The sequence below is a fragment of the Anolis carolinensis genome, chromosome 1 (assembly GCF_035594765.1).
Source record: "Anolis carolinensis isolate JA03-04 chromosome 1, rAnoCar3.1.pri, whole genome shotgun sequence".
NCBI classification, from domain to species: Eukaryota; Metazoa; Chordata; class Lepidosauria; order Squamata; family Dactyloidae; genus Anolis; species Anolis carolinensis.
In genome coordinates, this window is record NC_085841.1 from 110,047,025 (window position 1) to 110,069,412 (window position 22,388).

The following is a 22,388-nucleotide window of genomic DNA, read 5'->3' on the forward strand; positions in this document are numbered from 1 at the left end:
CTTTTCTTTCATTTATATTTCATAATTTTCGTTCCAACAGAACTCAGGATCTTAGGAGGCCAAGTCCTCCTTAACATTCCAAATGCAGAAGGGAGATGAGCAGTTGGAAAGCTCACAGCGCCATTCCGAGATGCAACAATAGATTGATTATACAAATTAGGTCTCACACTCAGAATGTAGTAGGAATTCATAATGAAGGAAAAAGGGGAAGGTATCATTTCTGGATAACTATACAGGTCGCTTGCAGATAATTGGTATAATTTCACTCCTGTATTGCTGAACGAATTTTTTAATATTAAAAAGTATAATGGAGTGCACCTTTGCCTTCCTCTGCAAATGAGAGAATATGACTGGCAGAAGGTCACCCAATGGGTTTCCATATCTGAGCAGGGATTTGAACCCTGTTCTCCAGGGCCATAGCCCAAGATTCAAACTATCACACCACACTTTCTCAACCTCAGAGGATGGCAAAGGCAACCTTCCTCTGAACAAATCTTGCTGAGAAAGCCCCATGAAAGATGTGTTTTATGTTCACCATAAATTAGAAGCAACTTGAAGGCACACAACTACAAATGCAGTGCACAAGCATAGGAGTCACACTATACTAATTCATAACATTTTACTAATAGCACTAGTGTCCTTGTTTGCATATTTTGGGTACATTTGCTGGGATATTATTGTTTTCTGCACCATACACCTCATTTTCACTTTATTCTACTCATGAATACTTTGAAGATTTTGTGGCAGTAGTTCCCAGAATGTGTTCTGGAGAATCAATACAATTCCTTAGAAGCTTAGCAAAGGTTCCTGGATCAGTTCATGCATCATATCTATTGTTTTCCAAAATATATTTTGTCTTTCACACATTCGACAGAGAGATGAATCCAGATGTTTTACTGCCTGAGGCAGTTGATAAGGTGTTTTACCTCCGCATTACATAAGTAGAAAACTGACTGGACACTGTATCTTCCATACTGCCAGTGGAAATAGTGTCTTCCCACCACACTTGAGAGAGTAGGTTAATTTATGAGATCCATAAGATATTGATGGTAGCTGTAGCTGTTTCTCCAGCAAAGAGGAATCTAGTTGGAATATCAAGGAATCCACTACAAGTGCCCCCCAATATCTGGTACCCGAGGCAATTGCCTGACTCTCCTTAATGGTAGTACTGGCTATGATGTCAGAAGATCCATAGGACTTAAGGTCAGGGCCGGTATGTATACATGAAATAGTCCAGTCTCATCACAAAAATAGTAACACTCATTTTCTCTGCGAAACAAATTGTGTTCATATAGACTCAGGTTTTTAAGAATGAATCAAAATGCCATATTAATCTGTTTCTTCAAAACAGGCACCAGAATACTGAATTTCACTGAGGACAAATTTTAGTATAAACTCTCTTTAACTCATAGGCTCATGTTAATGCTCATTAACATCAGTATTAATGTTACATATCTGAATCCATATCATTAATGTTAATGATGCATATCTAATCCATATCTGTATCGGGTTTACAACTAGCAATATCTTGTATCTCCCCCTATGGGCCGTCCCGCAGATTAAGATCTTTGAGTGAAGCCCTGCTCTTGGTCCCACCGCTATCACAGGTGAAGTTGGCGGGGACAAGAGACAGGGCTTTTTCGGTGGTGGCTCCGAGGCTGCGGAACTCCTTGCCAAGGGAGATTAGGAAAGCCCCCTCACTCATGTCTTTCAGGAAGCAGCTGAAGACCTGGCTGTGGGATCAAGCATTTGGCCCAAGATATGAGCTGATATGACCTGATGGATTAGGAGCCCCCGGTGGTGTAGTGGATTAAAGCCTTGTGACTTGAAGGTTGGGTTGCTGATCTGAAAGCTGCCAGGTTTGAATCCCACCCGGGGAGAGCGCAGATGAGCTCCCTCTATCAGCTCCAGCTCCATGCAGGGACATGAGAGAAACCTCCCACGAGGATGATAAAAACATCAAAACATCTGGCTGTCCCCTGGGCAACGTCCTTGCAGACGGCCAATTCTCTCACACCAGAAGCGACTTGGTACAAGTCACTCCTGACATGAAAAAAACAAACAAAAAAACAAAAAACCTGATGGATTAATTTAAACACAGACTGACTTTGACTTTGACTTGAAACTTCCCCTTTGTAATGGTCACATGGTTTTAATTGTTTTAATTTGATTTGGATACCGGCTTTTATTTGTGTTTTATGTTTGGTTTTTCTACATGTTGTATTATATGTGGCATTTAATTCTGCCATTATGTAAGACAGCTCTGGGTCCCCCTGGGGGAGAAGAGCGGTATATAAATAAATAAATAAATAAATACATACATACATACATACATACATATCTCTACAGATCTCACGGGAAGACTCTTGGTTGGATGAAGCCAACATAACTGGTGCCATCGCTGCATAAAAATTAATTGAATCAAATAATTTTGTTTGATAAGTTAATACATGTTGTAAACCACTTTGAGTCCCCCCAGGGACATGTCACCCTGTTGTCCACTTTACACAAATCTGGATCTCCTATTTGTACATAGATGAGCCATACATGATATATGTAGATAAGAAAGTGCAATCTGTTATTTTCAAATGAAGACATTATGTCTGAAGCCATTTATGGCTCCTTCCCTGATTTGGTTTGATATAGAAATGTGTTTCCTTGTTTCTGTTTGTTTCATAGAAAAAAAGCTCTAGGACAGCTAAAATAAGGGGCATTTTTTGTTTCCTAGGTGAAGTATGCCGTGCTAGATTTGTTGGTAGTTTAGAGTTTAACCTATTTTTTTGTCATATATAGACCAAACTCACTGAAATAAACGACACTGCTCTGTCATGACTCACCTAAGTGCTATGGATTTCAATAGATTTAATACGGCCAAGGCCCCATTTACACTGGCCATTCAATGCAGTTCAAAGCTCATTTCATACTATGGTGGCCAGACAACAAATTTTCATAAAAGCATGTGAAAAAGTCCCTTAACATACTTCAGTGTTCTGAGGTTTGTGTAATCAATCGCTCTCTGGGTGTCAAACTGGTTCCAGAACTTCCTATGTAACTCAGTTTCTTCAATACTGGTTTGAAATTGCATTAGATGATCAGTATAGATGGGGCCTAACAATGCATCTAAACTGAAGAATTAATGCAGTCAGATACCATTTTAAATATCATGGCTCAGTGTTATGGAATTATGTAAGTGCTGTTTTAGCCTTGTTTGCCAGTGTTGATGGGTCACCAAACAACCATTACAGTTATTCCGTAGAATTGGGCCATGAGTTTTTTTATGTCAGGAGCAACTTGAGAAACTGCAAGTCACTTCTGATGTGAGAAAATTGGCCGTCTGCAAGGATGTTGCCCAGGGGACACCCAGAGGCTTCTCTCATGTCCCCGCATGGGGAGCTGGAGCTAACAGAGGAAGCTCATCTGCGCTCTCCTTGGATTCAAACCGGCAATCAGCAACCCAACCCTCAGGTCAGCAGTCCTGCTGGCAAAAGGGTTTAACCCATTACGTCACCAGGGGCAATCCATAAAAATTTTTTACAGTGTAGATACACCCTACATCTGCCAAATTCATAGAGCAAAGGGTTGAAATAGGAACAAAGAAATGAAACAAATGTAAAACATGGAATTCTCAGCTTTGTGTCCTTATCTCTCTTTCTCGGCCCAGATTTTAAATTATATAATGGCCAGAGTTCTAATTTCAGTATTTTTTTTTCAGTTTTGGTTTGTGGTTAACTCTGCCTATCTCTATATGAATGGCTGTTTTAACTGCTGCATATAAATGCAAGCAGGAAAAGAGCCCTTTAAAGAAAAATGCTCTACATCAAGTCTATATAAGGGTGAACCACTCACATTTCTGGACATAACAAAACTACTCATGATATGATAATGGAAGCAATATTTGGGAAGCAGTGAGAAGACTTTAATACTGACTTTTAATGTGGTCAAGGTGGTGCCCTTGGGATTCGATATGTAACTCAGAATTAAGAGAGGTTATGGTATTATTTTCACTGTTATCAAATCAAACTTGCTAAAAACATTTTTGTCTATGGCATTCCGTCCCTTTTTCCTTTAGATCTGAATAAAATATCTGACGGTGAGACCAGAGGTTTTATTAAGCCTAACAGATATCTAAATAGCAAAGATGTTTACTTTTAGAGAGACCACTGAAGCATGGAAATACCTGCATTTGCAAGTCTGACCCAAGCCTCTATTGTAGATGACATCTCCCTGCATTCAAATAAAATCTTCCATTTACACTCTCCCAGCTGAGCACTATTAATACTCGCAATAGGGCAACATTTTAATTTTGCTGTATATTTCCCCTGGAGCAATGGAGCCCTTGATTTGTTTGCTTGTTAATTTTATTTTTTTTCTGAATCATCTCACTGCTGTGTCAGGAAGCCAGAGATTTGAGAAGCCATGCTGTGTTTCCATAGCAATGGCTGGAGTCTGGATGCATGGCTCGCAGGGCCATATCCCAGTCAGCAATGCAGTGCTCGTCATCCCCCCCCTTCCCTGCTCTCTCACATACACACACACACACACACACAGAAATATACATACATCAGTTGGCTGTATATAAGAGCAATAGGAAAACTCTCAACTTAAGAGTTGCAATGTAGCAGACTGTGCAGCAACCACACATTGGTTGGCTATCCATCCAACAGCATTTTCAGCCTTTCAGCCTGACGCTTTACTCTGCTTTATGGTAGGAGGTAGGACTGATCCTACTAGGGGCCCTTCCACACAGCCATATAATCCAGAATATCAAGGCAGATTATCACCAATATCTGATTTGAACTATTATTTCAATTATTATTTGAGCCCACACTGCCACATAATCCAAAGCAGATAATCTGGATTTTATATGGCAATGTAGAAGAGGCTTTAGAGAGGACTAGGGGGTGCACCTACCATGTAGAATTAATGCTGTTTGACTCCATTTTAACTGCTACAGCTCAATGCTATGGAACCCTGAGATTTGTAATTTGGTAAGGCACCAGCACTCTTTGGCAGATACAGCTAGAGACCTTGTAAAACTACAGATCCCATGATTGCAGACCATTGAGCCATGGCAATTAAAGTGGAGTCAAACTGAATTAATTCTACAAAGATGCACCTCTAGACATTACTTATACATTATCATGCCAATCCGATGATTGGCTTGTCAATTGGAAATACAGTAGAGTCTCACTTATCCAACACTCGCTTATCCAACGTTCTGGATTATCCAACGCATTTTTGTAGTCAGTGTTTTCAATATATCGTGATATTTTGGTGCTAAATTCATAAATACAGCAATTACTACATAGCATTACTGCGTATTGAACTACTTTTTCTGCCAAATTTGTTGTCTAACATGATGTTTTGGTGCTTCATTTGTAAAATCATAACCTAATTTGATGTTTAATAGGCTTTTCCTTAATGCCTCCTTATTATCCAACATATTCGCTTATCCAACATTCTGCCGGCCCTTTTATGTTGGATAAGTGAGACTCTACTGTACCACCAATTTTCTAAGGGAGCTATGCACTGCTAGTCTCATTATGGTAGACACCACACATTATTTAGCAAAGATTTGAATGTTGAACTACCAATCTGGAGACTAGGATTTGTTTCCACACTTGATTGTGAATTCCTACTAGATAACCTTGGATGAGTTACACACTCTGAGTTCTAGAAAACCCTGTGATACGGTCACCCTAGGGTCACCATACCTTGGAAACAACCTAAAGGCACATGTTTCCATGAAAAAGAATATGGGACGTTTAATTTAGTCTAATACCCAAAGGCAGCAGGTCCTATCTGATATTGGAAACTAAGCAGGAACAACTATGTTTTATCATTGTGTGGGCAGCCATGGAAAAATATCAGGTGTAGGCTATTTTTTAGAGGAAGGGACTGGCAAACCCAACTCGGAGTATTCCTTGCCTAAGGAATCCCATGAAAGCAGAAAAAAACCATGAATTAAAATTGCTATTTTTTTCCTGTGAGAGCACCTCTTTAGCTATCTCTGGGTCCTCTCATGCTGGAGGATCTAGAGATTACCAGAGAGGTGCTCTCAAAGGGAAAAAATAGCATTTGTAATTCATGTTTTTTTCTATGTCTATGGTAAAAGTCTGCATAAATTGACCACATAATCATGGAAAAGATTCCTAGAGAGGAGTTCTGGGTCTTCTAGTGTGACAATGGAGGACTTAAACAATTCCTAAAGAAAAAATTTTAATTCAATCTGCAAAAGTCAAAATCACAAATGTAGAAGACTGACTGTACTTAACCTTTGCTGAAGGAGTGCTTGAATGGTTAAAAAAAGAAGTTGGGTTTAATATCTACTAAAATATCGGTAAGTCACATTTAGATTCTTTCATGATGCCAAATCCGTTTAACACACAAATGACCAAGTTGCCATCCACCATGCTGGGACCAAGGGATGCAATGAGCTGTTTTCAATGTCAATGCATTTAAAAAACGGAGGCTATTCTATTTAGCATGCCAGAGCAGTTTCTTTCTTACCGTTGCAAACATTCAATCTCATTTAGTTGGACGATTTCAAAGTATGAAGGTTGTCCCTCGGGAAATTATCTCCCACAATAATAGCATTACCCATTAGGAAGTTTTCCCTGACATTCAGCCTACGCTTTCTTTTTAATTTCACATATTAGATTCACATATAATGCTATTTACCTTCATTCAATAATTCACTGTCATTTTAATGTGCCCAGGTATATGCAGACCTGCTTTTCTCTTTCATCAGAGGCAAACAAAGGTTGGGCACATTGAAATCCATTCTTCCTGATTAAGCCAAGCTGACAACCTCCAGCTCCCTTCAATCTCCCCATTTATCAGCTAGTGAAGTCAGACCAAACTTCCAGATATATCAGTGAATTATTTCATCTAAATAGCATATCATTTATTAAAATTGTCGAGCCTTGCACTGCCAGTCTGCTACCAAGCACAATTCAAAGTGCTGGCTTTAGCCTATAAAGCCCTAAACGGTTCTGGTCCAGCTTACCTGTCTGAAAGTATCTCCTTGTATGAAGCACATTGTTAAGATCTTCTAGGGAGGCCTTGCTCTTAGTCCCACCTCCTTCGCAGGCACAACTGGTGAAGACAAGAGACAGGGCCTTCTCAGTGATGGCCCCTTGGCTATGGAACTCCCTTCCCAGTGAAATCAGATCAGCTCCCTCCCTCCTGACGTTTAGAAAGAAATTAAAAACTTGGCTATGGGACCAAGCCTTCACGGAGTAACTCAGTGTAATAAGTGGATATGAAATAAGTGCAATCACGATTGGAATGGCTCCTGGACTTTTGACTTTGGATTTGTGTGGTTTTAATCATTAGTTTTAATGTATAGATTTTCCCCCTAACTTTTATAGTTTAATGTACAGTAGAGTCTCACTTATCCAACATTCGCTTATCCAACGTTCTGTTTTCAATATATCATGATATTTTGGTACAAAATTCGTAAATACAGTAATTACTACGTAGCATTACTGCATATTGAACTACTTTTTCTGCCAAATTTGTTATATAACATGATGTTTTGGTGCTTAATTTGTAAAATCATAACCTAATTTGATGTTTAATAGACTTCTTCTTAATCTCTCCTTATTATCCAACATATTCACTTATACAACATTCTGCTGGCCCGTTTATGTTGGATAAGTGAGACTCTACTGTATATGCTTATTGTTTTTATATGTTTGCTCATACGGCATTGAATTGTTGCCAATTTGTAAGCTGCTCCGAGTCCCCTTCGGGGTGAGAAGGACGGGGTATATAGTAAATAAATAAGCAACAATTTTAACTGGATTCTAATAGTCTTTTCTAATGGTCTGAAGAAAGAAATCACCAATACCCAAATTAAACAGGCCCAATTTTAAAAGAGCTAATGTGATAGTCACTTCTGTTGCTTCAATCTTCATAGGCAGTTTCACTTATACATGTATTACTTGTATTTCCTCTCCAGGTTATGGGACTCCTGCCACTATACTCCAAGGTTTTTTTAACCTACAATCAATACTTTATAATTTCACTAGCATATATGGTATATCCATCATTACCCAAGTTTGCATTTTTGTGTGGCTAGTTCTTTTCTTCCTTCCTTTTCTTCTTCTCTTGCCTTCCCTCATACACCTCTCCCCTTTTTTTGCCTCCTTTTTTCTTTCATCCCTCTCCCCTTTTGCCTTGTTTTGCCTTTCTTTCACTTCCCTTCTTTTTTCTTCTTTCTTCCATTCCCTCATACCTTTCCCACTTTCATTTTTTTCCTTTATCCACCCATTTCTTGGAAATTACTTTAGCTGAATATTACAAGGCCACACAATTATAGAAACACATCTACTTTATTTATTAAATATAGCTTGGAATTGATGCAGTCCTTAGTTCAAGTTTACACTGTAATTACACATACATTATGAGATTACAATTCAAAGTTTTTTAAGCAAGATTTTTACCATTAAGTGCATTTTTTGTAAATTATGTTTCCTGAGACATGCAGAGTGCTTTAGAATTCTATAAATTAAACACAAATTGTAGATATCAAAACATTATACAGTATCAGTGGTAAGTATGATCAGTGGTGCACAAAAAATGAAGAACTCATAAAATATATTAGCTCTGTAATATTGATAACATTGCAGGAAAATGATACAATAAATGCAACTTACATTTTATCCTTTGAACAATATAATGTACAATTCTAAAATACGTTTATAAGAGCCAATATTAACTAAGAAATCATTGTTTTCTTCTTTTTGAAGACCAAATTATAAATTAGAGAGAAACAAGTTGAAATATATCCAAAAGGAGAGTTTTTTTAAAAAAAAGATGAACTTGTTATGCTTCTAATTGAACACTGCTAAAACTGTGAAGGCTACACAGTTTGTTTCAGTAGCTTGTGGGAGCGGTAGGAACACCATCAAGCCTCAAAGCAGTAACTGTGCTGAGAGTCATAAGAATAATCTTCCCCTCAAATATTCTCTAGTTATCACTGAAAGGCTGAGAACAATTCAGGTAGTTCCGTGGAGCCACCAAATCCTCATGATCTCATTATAAAATCTGTAAATTTAGATTTCTGCGAGCTACATGGAAATGTTCTAAAATTTCCTACTCTTACATATAGGAAAATTATTGGCTATGACAATCATATATGCATTTTATGTATAGTGTTCCCTCACTACTTCGCAGTTTGCTTTTTGCAGATTTGCTGTTTTGCAGTTTTTCAATCAATTCTAAAATAATATTATAAATCATAAAAATTTACAATATGCAGCCTAAGGAAGGGAGGAATGAGAAGCTGAACCGAGAGAAAAGGAGCTCAAGCGGCAACGGGAGGAGAAGGAGATGATTAACCAACACATGATTGGTTGATAAAGACTTAAAATAGTGTATAACTACTAAAATAATGTATAAATATACAGCATCCCTACTTTGTGGATTTTCACTTATTACGGGTAGTTCTAGAACGTAACCCCTACGATAAGTGAGGGAACACTGTACTTTATTTGTTAACATCATGTATATGAAGTCAGATGTGTTGTCTAGAATTTTGCAATCCTAGGAAACCATGTATGTAGTGTAACATTTTTAAAACCCTCAGGAAATCTTAGGCATTATCAAATCTAATTTAGTCTTGAATTAAATTTCTTAAAGTAGCATCAACAATATAGTTTACCAACGAGACTAAAATCATCAGTCCTTACTATTTATACAGAGATCCCAATTCTTAAACTTAAATTCTATTTAATGTTTGATGAAACTCCCATCTCTCAGGGATTTACTAACACTGAATTATTTCTAAATGGTGCAATTTCTCCAGCAAATAGCTTTGTCAGTACTCTATTTTCTTTCTTAATGCCTTATATTTAAAAGCTGCCAAAACAATCTTATTAATGATTACTTAGGAACAAGCATTTACTATAACAGACTAAGAAATGTAAATTAAGTTTAGTCTTAGTTTTACTTGATAAAGTCCATGAAGAAGCTAATTCCTGGCAGGCAGTAGAAAACATTATATGGGGAAAGTCCTACAACAGGGAGAAGCTTTAAAAATGCAAGGGTAAAGGGTAGGTAGCTTTTATTTTACACCATTCTTTGGTTCCCCAATGAGAATTCAGAAACGTAGACATTGAGATTTATTCAACTAAACTTATAAATCCTGTAATATAAGAAATGTTACTGTTATACCTCATTGCCTTTGTTTTTAAGGCACCTAAACTGAACAGAAAATACATAAAAAAGGATTTCAAAATAAATCTATACTACTATGAAAGTCAATAAAGCAGTTAATACATAAGATTAAACTCAAGTTCAACCTTTTCATGCTTTACATTGTGTATTCAGGTAAAGGTACCCAAATATAAAATATACGTTTGGCACATGTGATTAGTGCATATTATTCCTTGTAATATTAAACAGAAAAAGAGGCCTAATATTCGTCCATGACACTTTTATAGTAAACAAGTGATCTTAACATGTCTGGCCCATTTGCTGTTGATGTACAACTAGCGTAGGCTTTTTACTCAATGATACATACCACTTCACAAAGGTAAGAGCATTGGCAATCCAAAGAAAATTAAACATTTATAATTATTAATTACATAGGCAAGCATCTAGTTATATATGTGTGAGAGAAAGAAAGAGAAATGATTTCTTAACAGGGAAAATGCTTTGTAAATACAAATTTAAACATTCTGAAATACTCAAATTAACAACAATGCAAACTATTCTCTGTAAGACAAACTCTGTCTCTTCTATCGAACAGCACTATTTCAGACTGCTAGTTAGCAAACCAGGTATATGCATGCACTCACAAAAAATAACTACCCCCTCCCAACTCCCTACAAAACTTTTTATATGAGGTTGAGCTTCAGTCCATGTTTGTCCTTTGAATTCCAGCTTTTAATAAGTACGAGGCTGTTTAAAACATTGACTTAGTTACAATCTGAAGCAGTACAGTTCAGTACAATACTGTAGTATTGTTCTACAAGTTCAGTCATGTAAGATGGCTAATTTTACATTTTGTCTTGGAGCTTTAATTGGAAAACTAATTAAAAAATTGGTCATGCTTGTAAATTTCCATTTATCAGCTACTTAAAATGATACAGTAACATTCTGCCTACCTACTACTATAATGAGCATTATTGTGAACAAAATTATGCATTCAAATATCTGCATTCAGCTGTTAATTCAGTGCTATTTCTGCACAAGGCAACATGTAGCAACTTTGTCAACACCTTTCCATTTAAACGTCAGTGGATTAACTTTACAGCTCTGAAATACTGGATATGCAGACAAATATAAAGAAGGAAATAAAATATTATGAAAGAAATAATCATAATAATACTAATGACTTCAACAAATAAGAAGATAATTGCAGTCATTTGGAACTTTTTCTATGAACACAGTTATGTGTCTTCATCCCAAGCACAAGAAAAGAAATACAGATTACATATATCTTTCTCAGTCGGTAGCAACATATGAAAATATCTACAAAATCAATTGCCCTGTCCCCACTGCATGATCTTTTACAACGTATCAACTTCTAATGTAATAAACGCATGAAAGATCTTGTTGCACAATCTTGTAAACTGTACATGTTAATATCAAGCTGGATGTTAAAATGTTGTGTTCAAACTGGTTATGTTTCTTTGCAATATATTCTTCATAATATATCTTAATCGATCAACAGTTAAATAGATTAGTCCCAAGAAGAAAGTGGTGCTTGGTTGGCTCATAAAGCATACAGTAGAAAATTTAGCGGACTTTGTGAATATCTACAAATACTTTAAGAGCAGGATTAACTAACTTAACATATATGTATTTACAAAGTTATCTTTAAATGGGGAGGTTTTTCAGCTTATTACTTGGGGGGGGGGGAAGAAAGGCAAATAAGTGACTGTAGCTAGCTATTAGTTTTATCCATTTTTACATAAAAAGAGAAACTCATTTGCAAGACACACCACATTTCTTACTGAAATATTGCACAGTCAAAAACATCTTTAGATAGCTCTGACAGTTCAGCTTCTTAAAATGTGATCAAAATAATATGTGAAATAATAAACGTGTAACTTCACAAACTGAATTTAGCAGCATTAGCATGAGCAAACAGTTCACAAGGAAAAGGATCAAATGTCTCTTAAGATATTCAACATGTTACAAAGAAAGGATATTTACAAAGAAAGGATATTAAATAGTAATATGTACAAATATACATACTTATATAACTGTGAAACAAAAATTTCTTCCAAAAACAGTGTTTCTGAATTCATTTTTCTTGTATAAAGCATTTTTGTGCCCACTTCACTTTTTCAGTTTAAAGGTGTACAGAATTATATCCATTTATTGATGTTATGCACATTCATTTAAAATATTTTATATAACAGGATTATGCAAATAGTTTTATTCTTAAGTAAATAAGAATAGTATTTTGCAAATCTTTTATCATACAATTGACTGAAACAACTATACTTACTTCATAAAGAAAGAGAACTGAAATTTTAAGCTCATCTGCTATTTGTAAAAACCAGTCACCCTATAGCGGAGCCATTAAGCTCTGAATCAACCAATCTGGAACTTAGGTTTTTCTATCTTGTTGTCACTGTGTGACAGCAGCTTACTATTATATGACTCAGAAAATGATGTCTATTTCTTAGCTCCTAGCCAGAAGTATTAGTAAAAAACTGCAGGTTTTTAAAAGATGAGTGAAGCTAGAGTCAGACTTATAACTGATATTAACCTTTTCCAAAGAATATTAACCAATGTTGCTCAGAACAGCTGTCTGTAAAATCCGTTACAAATCGAACAATGTTGGTGACTTAATCGGTGCTATATGAATAAATCCTCAAAGGGCATTTTGTTTTATTTTCTTTCCAGACCTTACTGTACCCTTTACAATTCAATTCATTTATCATGGGAATTTAGCTTTTTGCTTAAGATAAGACTGTACGACACAAGTGCTGCTGAACCTATCTGGAGAACAAGGTTCAGAATACTAGAAAATATTTTAGTGTTCAAGAATACTAGAAAATTTGGACTGAAACCTGCAGCATGTTTACCACTCCATTAACATGGAAGCTACTGGTCTCCACTGGATAAAAATGCATGCTGTACATTATCCCCCACTGAATTTCCTGCAAGGAAGTGTCAGAGGTCTCTGCTTTCCAATGCTTGATCCTAAATTCAAACATTTATTGCACACTAACCACATATCCAGCAAAAGGAGGAAAGCTTGGGTGGCTTAGATTGAGTCCTTATTATTATGTTGTAGTTGCTATAAAGCTTGAGTATTCCTTATCCAAAATGCTTGGGACCAAAAGTGCTTTTGATCTGGAATTTTTTTCAGATTTTGGAATATCTGCATTTGCATATACAGTAGAGTCTCACTTATCCAACATAAATGGGCTGGCAGAACGCTGGATAAGCGAATATGTTGGATAATAAGGAGAGATTAAGGGGAAGCCTATTAAACATCAAATTAGGTTATGATTTTACAAATTAAGCACCAAAACATCATGTTATACAACAAATTTGACAGAAAAAGTAGTTCAATAGGCAGTAATGATATGTAGTAATTACTGTATTTACGTATTTAGCACCAAAATATCACAATGTATTGAAAACATTGACTACAAAAATGTGTTGGATAATCCAGAACGTTGGATAAGTGAGACTCTACTGTACGTGCATAATGAAATATCTCGGAGATGGGACTCAAGTCTAAACATGAAATTTGTTTCTGTTTTGCAGGCACCTCATATACATAGCTGAAATGTAATTTTATACACTATTTTTGATGATTTTGTTCAAGAAACAAAGTTTGTGTACACTGCACTATTAGAAAGCAAAGGATTTACTTCTCAGAGTTTTATATATGCTGATGACCTTGGCCTAACAACACAAGAAAAAGATTTTGAAACAGTTGAAAACCAACTCACTAATGCCTTGAAAGATCTCTCCAGCTACTACAAAGAGAACCACCTGAAGCTTAACCCTTCCAAGACACAAGTGTGTGCTTTCCACCTACGTAACCATGAAGCCAACAGGAAACTGAAAGTTACTTGGGAAGGCCAAGAGCTCGAACACCGTTTCCATCCTAAATACCTTGTGTCACTTTAGATCGAACACTAACATATAGGAAACACTGCATGAACACCAAGCACAAAGTAGCTGCACGCAACAACATCTTGCGGAAACTTACTGGCAGTGCATGGGGTGCAGACCTACAATTAATAAGAACATCAGCCCTGGCCTTGTCTTTCTCAACTGCTGAGTACGCCTGTCCTGTCTGGCAAAAGTCTGCCCATGTGAAGCAGGTGGACAAAGCACTGAACGAAACATGTAGAATAATCACAGGATGCCTTAAACCTACACCTGTTGATAAACTCTACAAGCTAGCTGGCATTGCCCCTCCTGACGTGCGATGGGAAGTTGCTGCTAACTGTGAGAGTAATAAGGTCGAACATTGTGAAAGCCACCCACTGCATGACTATCAGCCTCCTCCCACCAGACTCAAATCAAGGAAGGGCTTCATGAGAACCACTACTCCTCTTGATGTTCCCCCAGCAACAGCAAGGGTGTCCCTCTGGGCAGCTGAACCAGGCAATTCTAACTGGATGGCCCCCCATGAGGGTCTTCTTTCCAGGGGCAAACCAAGAATGGATAACTTGGAAGTCCCTAAACAGACTCAGAAGCAGAGTGGGCAGATCAAAAGACAACCTGGCAAAATGGCACTACCTGGAGGAATCCTCCACCTTGTGTGACTGTGGAGCAGAACAAACAACTCTGCATATGTATGCTTGCCCAAAATGTCCTGCCTCATGTACGGAGGAGGAGTTGTTTAAAGCTACGGACAATGCGATCGCTGTTGCCCGCTTCTGGTCTAAAACTATTTAGCTGCTTGTGATTTCCTTTATTTCATCACTTTTAAACTTACTTATTGTGCAATGCTTTTGACACGAAATAAACAAACTTCTTAGTCACACATGAGGAAAATATTCGATTTTGGAATATTTCAGATTTCAAAATTCTGATTAAGAGAATAAGGCTGAGACCTGCTGTAATTTCTATGCTATAAAGGAGAAGTATACAGCATACATTTATTTCCCAGGAATCTCTGTAGTCCTCCAACTTTCTAAACTTCATCTAGCAAATCTGGCAGAAGATTGGGACTGAACCAAAATCTTATAGTTTTAAAAGTGAAACTTTTTTGGGGCTTGCCACCAAACTTTAATGGAAAATTAAGAATCCCCTTTATTGCAGAAACACAGCCATATGGCAGTAGTGCAACCAACTGCAAATTTGGAGTGGATGGGAATTGAAAATATGGAACCTCTGAAGCTGCTTACTTCTGCTACGCAATTGAAACAATCCCATAGATACTGCTATTTTAAGAATTAATGTAAACTCTATGCTACACAGGAGCAGAGATTACAAATAAAGTCAAAGACAGAAGAACTAGGTCATTTTTTTCCCGTGAGAAACTGCAAGTCGCTTCTGGTGTGAGAGAATTGGCCGTCTACAAGGACATTGCCCAGAGGACGGCTGGATATTTTTGATATCTTTACCATCCTTGTGAGAGGCTTCTCTCATGTCCCCGCATGGAGCTGGAGCTGATAGAGGGAACTCATCATCTGCTCTCTCTCCAGGTCAGATTTGAACCGGCAACCTTCAGGTCAGCAACCCAACCTTCAAGTCATCAATCCTGCCAGCACAAGGGTTTAACCCACTGTGGCACTGGGCAACTAGGTCACTAAAAGAGTGCTACTTCAGCAACCCCTGCTTTCAAAACCCAAACTTCTGAAGGAAAAGGATTGCGACAAATTCTTCTAGCTGACACCAGAACTATTTTGAAGCATCCCGAAGCCAAGAGTGTACAGTAGAGAACTGTGATTGTTTAACTGGAGGTTTCTTTGAAGTCCAAACTATACCTGTCTACTGGGCAGAAAATACAAGCCACTTCTCATTTTAAGATGTAGCCTGCCACTTTTCAGATGCAGCATGTACATAACTCAGTTTGATCCCAGCTCTGAGCAGGAGCACAACTGAAGAAGTGAAGGGAAAGAAAAGATCTTACAAAAACCTTAGGTTACTATTTTGAAAGGTGTGACTAAAAAACTAAACTAAGCCAAAATAAAATATATTACTTAAAGTACCAAAAAAATAATAACATTGGTTTTAGAGCATGATTAGGCCCAAATCCTTAACTATTTATAAACTAATTTGAGAGCTCTGAAGTATTCACTGGAGGAAGGAAATTCCACTGATGTTATGGGGGCTTATTTTAGGTCATAAAACATATGCAGATTATGGCAACCATTTTGAAGGATTTTCTTCGGCAAAGAAAACTCCAATGCCAGTTCCTTCATGTGAAACACAGTCTACAGCAACTGGTATTGCTTGGTGGTCACTGATAATTTATTAACCGAGACCTTACTTGGCTTTCAAGATCAGACAGGATCTGGTGCTTTTAGGATATTTAGGTCTTAGGCTGTAATATAATCAGATTCATTTGATCAATTGTATCATGTATATGCAAACACTCCAAGTTACTGTATTTAGTCTCTGATTCATTATTTTCTGGCTCTTGCAATAGCCTGTTCTTATAATCAATTTACATAGTAATTAGTAAATGATAAAATAAATAATAATCAACCTGACTTCTAGCAAAGAATGTTAGCAAGGCTCTTTGATATCAACTGTGAAAACAGTGTGTTTTACATTTAATTTAAAAGCCTAGCACTGTTGTCTCAATTTGTTAGCTTAAAAATAGGGTCAATTCTGAATTAATAGAGTGCATTACAGAGTTTCAGCTCACCATCCATTTGATTTGCTACAGCTTTTAAAATTAGATAACAGTGATGTAATCTTCATCCCTCCCCCTTCATTTAATGCAGGCAAATACACAACACTGTTTTTGGATTTAATGATATCCATTTATACTAGGTTCAGTCTTTAAAACATCATATGGCCTGGGATCACAGTACTTGATCTTGACCTTTCCCCCCTATTTTTGCTTAAATCATGAAATTAGTGTCTAGGGGCTTCATACATTTTCTACCTGTGTGAGACTTAAAGGGTAGTGACAAGGGAGAGGAGAGAGCCTTTTCAATTTTGACTCCTGTTTGTAGAAGAATTTGTCCAGTGAATTTGCTTAAACCTTGATGTAATCATTTGGATTGAAACCATTTTGGCTGATATTTCTAAAATGTCAGCCTTATGACAATTTTTTATCCCTATGTTTTTCTTGTGTCTCCCTTTAAGTTTTATCATTAATATTAATGTAATTTGAGCCTTTTAAAACTATCTAAGAGAATATGTCATGAATCTTTTACCATGGCTTAGAAGGCAGAGATGTAATCTATTCAGAATATAGCAACCCATGTAATTCTGCACTTATTTTTTTTAAAAATGGCAGTGATGAACCCACTTCAGTTTGGTTGATGCCCATCAATCTGTACTTTTAAAATAAACAAACCCTCTACTGTCAATTTCTGACAAGATCTCTTGTAAGAAAAACTAACCACAGAATATGATTAATTTCTATTTTAGGGCAGCTAGAAAATATGGATTTCATCTGCATTAACTCCTAAAGGATTTGTCAGTAGCTGAAAGAAAATGAAGGGTGGAATTTGGAGAACTCACTAGGTTTTGCAGCATGAATCCTCCCTCCCATCTTGTTTCTACTTAGTTGGCCTAGCAAGAAGAAGAGGAGGAAGAGGAGAAAGCAGCCTCAGTAAATCTCTTCCAGATGACATATACTTTCCTAAAAACGACAAATGCTGGGGGCAAAAGAGAAGTCTCTAGCAAGCCATTCTTGGAGTAGCCATACTTGCAGCTACCAGTCCAGGTAAAAGGGGAAAGGCTACAAAGAAGAAAAGTTTGGGTCCTATTATGTTTCTGACAAGGTCATCAAAAGACCAGTAACTGGAACCTGGATTTAAGAATGAGTTTGGAATAAATCAGATTATCTGTTAACTTTCTAAAGAAAGTAATTTAGTTTGTTATGTGCTTTTAGGCCAACTCAGATTTCTGTCAACTGCACTCTAGTGGTTCCTTGACAAGACTTTTCACAGGTTTGCTGCTGTGTTTCTGAGGCTGAGGGAATGTGACTTACATGTAGATTTATATGACCAAGCAGGGATTTAAACTGATTGATATCCTGCAGTCAACACTCAAACTCAACACTCAAATCACCATACCACACTGTTGGTTTGCAATTCCCAGTTCCAAATAATGTGGTGGGAAGGGAATTTTGCCAATTGCTAACCAAATCAAAAAATCACCAACCCTCCTTCATAATCAATGCTATATGTTGTAATAAACTGAAAAGTTGTGAAAACTGCAAAACCAAGCTCATGAAATATACACTGAATTACGCTAGAGGGTTTACTATTAGTTTTATGTGTCAAAGGAGCTCAGAGAACAGGCACTTTGAACTTAGACATCATAAGGCACTCATTAAAAAACCACAACATCCTATAGTATGTTACTGAAAAGCACAGATACTCTTATGAAACAAGCCTCTGTAACTGAAAACCAGTATTTGAGTGGGACCCTAAACCAAAAAAACTGGCTCACATATGAAAGTCAAGTCCAAGCCCAAAACTTTAAATTCCAAAGACTTCTTTTTTGTTACTTTTCAATTAGCATGCAGTAGAATGGGATATTTTAGACCCTGTTAAAATTGATCAAACAAATCTACTGATCTCTGCCTTTGGATACCCCGGCACACCTGTTCTAACATACAAGGGTATGTCCCATGAACTCACTCTCTCTCTCTCTCTCTCTCTCTCTCTCTCTCTCTCTCTCTCTCTCTCTCTCTCTCTCTCTCTCTCTCTCTCTCTGTGTATGTGTGTGTGTGTGTGTGTCTAGGTATATTGTAATAACAGTGAAGCAGATGGCATGTGCTGCAGTTGTTAGTGGGCTAATCCCATTCTGAAGAAATTAACAGTATATACTTCACAACATAAGAGGCGCATAGTTTTGCTTTATTTTATTTTAATTCTGCCTAACTCTTTCTCATCTGAGGGTGTGGACGGAATACGTTTGATTTTAAAACACTCCTTTGGGCATGGGGTATTTATACACTACACAGTAAACTGAAATTCTCACTGGGATCAAAAGAGGCCCAGTTTTTAAATTCCTGTGTATGAAGCTAAATATATTTATTATTTTCATTATTTTAATAAATCTCTTTTGAGACATTATTCAATGGTAAAGAGTATATGGGGTACAGATATGAGGCAATTGCATGTGAACAATCTTCCCCCTAAATATTGAAATAGCACACTCCTAGAAGAGAAGACTGAACTTCCATTTATAAATGTGAAGGTGCTTCAATCTCTTTTAATAAATCTGTGCCAACAAAGAATGTAAGTGAAGAACGTGTATGTATTATTCTAATATGATTTTGGTAGTTTTAATCTTGGTCACTCTCCATGCATTCAAACTATCGTCATTTTACCACATTGTACTTCACATGACCACAATTTTGTATTTTTCCACAAAATTAATTTTTAGTCTGCTTTTTAAAAAGCCAAATCTTGCTAAAACATGTTCTTCTTCTCTGAAAATAATTCAAGTGACTAATAAATCTGTTAATGGTTGCTCCACTGGCATCTTGTAACATTTCCATTTCAGTCCTCGCCTACATACTGTGTCAAATGCCCTCAAAATGGCATCCTGTCAACAACTAGGGAACTGCCATAGTAGGAGTTGCTAACCTGTGAGGAAACACTTTCTTCTTTTGTGTAGAGGGAGGAAAGAAAGCAGGTTGTCAACCTAAATTAAAAAGATACATTTTAGTGGTAGTTAATTATTTCTTCTAACGGATTTCACTCTATTTGTTAGTACTAGTTATGCTAGTTAGTAAAGCTACTACATAAAACTGGTTGTTTGCTTCAAGTTTTAACATGAGGCATGCAACATTGCCAAATATCTGCTTTATAGAAGCCACACTAAAACTATTAGTAATTATCAGTATCACAATTTCATATCACTCATTTTTACTAAAGCAAGAGCAAACTTAAAGATAACACTTTTAAACCGCTATGTAAAATATACACTTTGGACACCTAGGAAATATTAAAAATACACAGCATGAATATCAACCACCAATTATGGCTGTTTGTACCAAAAAAATAACAGGGCTGGCACAGGAAAAAAGAGGCTGTGCTCTTCTAGGGCTCCAAGTTGAGTTTTAAGTAGCTCTTGAGACATTCTTACTGCATTCTGTTCTTTACCATCAAATAAAAGTTGTTTTGTGTACTGAATACTCATTAGTCTTCAAGAACTAATCAAGTATTCTTGACAGAGTACCTGAAAGTACATTTTTTCTTCACATTTGTTCTGAAACCTGATCTAACTAGTTGCCACAAAAAGGCTTTTAGATGAACACTGAGGTTTTAGTGTTCGGCTACATCTATTCATACTATATTGGAAGCTGCTTCTAAATTTGCTTAACTCTGAGAAGCAACTGGAGGATTTTTTTCTAGAAAAACACCCAGAAGCCTAGCTGCATGCAGAGCCTACATAACCAACTGGGTTAAAAACCTAAGATATGAAGTTGAAGTAAGTTCTGTATCATTCCACTAAAACAGTTAATCACATATTCTTGTGGTGTACTTGAAATATGCAGAGTATTAGTATGTACAGTATTGTATTGCTGCCAAGATATTTTCCATATAAAATAAGAAACCGAGGAGTTAGTATTGCTTGCTATTGTCACTTTTACTCTTTTAGTTCTGTCTTAGCAAAGCTATAGCAATAGTGCAGGTGCCACCCTCACAAATTACAAAGCTCTCAGTTTACCAGTGAGACACAGGGAGGGGCTCATTGTAGAATCGTCAAACACAGTCATATCTCATGTAAGCCACTGCTCCTTCTCCTTGCTATATTCTTCAGACCACTTTCGGGTGAGCTCCAGATAAATATTTGGTTTATGCGGCTGATAGTCTAAATAAGCTGTCTTTCCATTCTTCTTTGGAATGGCCTTTTCAATCTGCGTCCCTTCATGCCATTCGTTAAATGAGGTGATGGAAATTATTTCAGGCCGCACTAGAAGCGCTGCACTGAACGCTGTCTCATAGTACTTGCCATTGACACGGTTCCGCGTATTGTGGTTGTTCCAGGGTCGGATGCTGGTGTCTATGTAGCCTGGACCCACGCTTGGAATAAACATTAAGTTTTTGGTGTCACAAAAAGCTTTCAGACTAGGCCAGTTGTGATGGCTTGAGCCGTAAGAGAATCCATTTGTAGCAAAATATGTATAAATCCCATCAAAGCCACTTCTATAGATTTCATGCTTGTGTTTTTCTTCCACAAGAAGGGCAATGAATAAGCTATCATAGGGTGTGTTTCGGATACTTTGGGATCCTGATATAGTAAGCAGATTTCCCCATATTTCTGGAATTGTTATGTAAGAATCATAAACATAAAACATGGGAAGGGTTCTACCTGTGCTGACTTTGTGTCTGTAAAAAGCTGGATGGCTCCCATATCTACAAAGCAAAGAAGATGAAATAAACATTTTATATTACTTTTGAAGTACTAGAAGCTGGTGTTTAAACCCCACATTCTTCCACCTGAAATGTGAAATAATCACTGGCATTAGAAAATTTATGCTGTCATATAAAATAAATTCTAATTAAATTAGTCTTCCTCAGATAATGACAACAAAGTTACTCTACTTCTAATTCACATGTTATTATCTTTCCAGGCTCACTAGAGATCAGGGAAGGCAGATAACATGAAAGATGATGATACAGAAATGCAACAATAAAAGTACCATATCTTGGCTTTCAACAAGCAGTTGTTAATAAGATTTAAGTGATATTTTTGTCTGATGTACAGCACACTAAAAGCAAAAACACACAAAATACAAGATCAGGCAATGAGTGATATGGATTTTCCAGGAAAAAGGGGAACTGGAAGGTTTTCGAGAAAATTTTCCAATGGTCTAAATAATATTATCTAGTTTAAAACATTTGGTTTGAATACTGCTTTCAAACTCATTCAAAGCATTATGTGGAAATTATTTCATTGGAATATTTGTAATTAACCATGAGAATATCATGGTTATATCATGGTTATATCAGACTAAATACGATCCCTGGGGAAGGTAATGGCAAACCACCCCAGTATTCTTGCCATGAAAACTAAGTGGATCAGTACAACCAGAGAAATGTCGGTATACCATCAAAATATAGGACTACCAGGTCGAAAGATGGTCAAAATGCTACTGGGGAGGAGCAGAGGACTAGTTCAAGTAGCCCCAGATGTGATGACGCAGTTAGCTCAAAGCCGAAAGGAAGGCTAACGGCCGACAGTGCTGGAGGTGAAGGACGAATCTGATGTTCTAAAGATCAACACACTATAGGAACCTGGAATGTAAG

General features: G+C 37.0%; 1 protein-coding gene across 14 annotated transcripts in view; it reads right to left on the reverse strand.

The window, feature by feature from the left end:
- The window catches only part of manea (mannosidase endo-alpha), a 59,771-nt gene that overhangs the window by 20,878 nt on the left and 16,505 nt on the right, over positions 1–22,388 (reverse strand). For 8 of the 14 annotated variants that reach the window (XM_062980576.1, XM_062980556.1, XM_062980581.1 and 5 more), the window contains exon 5: positions 12,322–21,494. In XM_062980576.1, coding sequence (XP_062836646.1) covers positions 20,858–21,494 — 637 coding nt within the window. In that variant the 3' untranslated portion in view covers positions 12,322–20,857. Of the gene's footprint in view, positions 1–7,009; positions 7,099–12,321; positions 21,495–22,388 lie in introns of those variants that run through there. The other 6 variants (XM_062980593.1, XM_062980597.1, XR_010006074.1 and 3 more) reach the window with 5 other exon arrangements.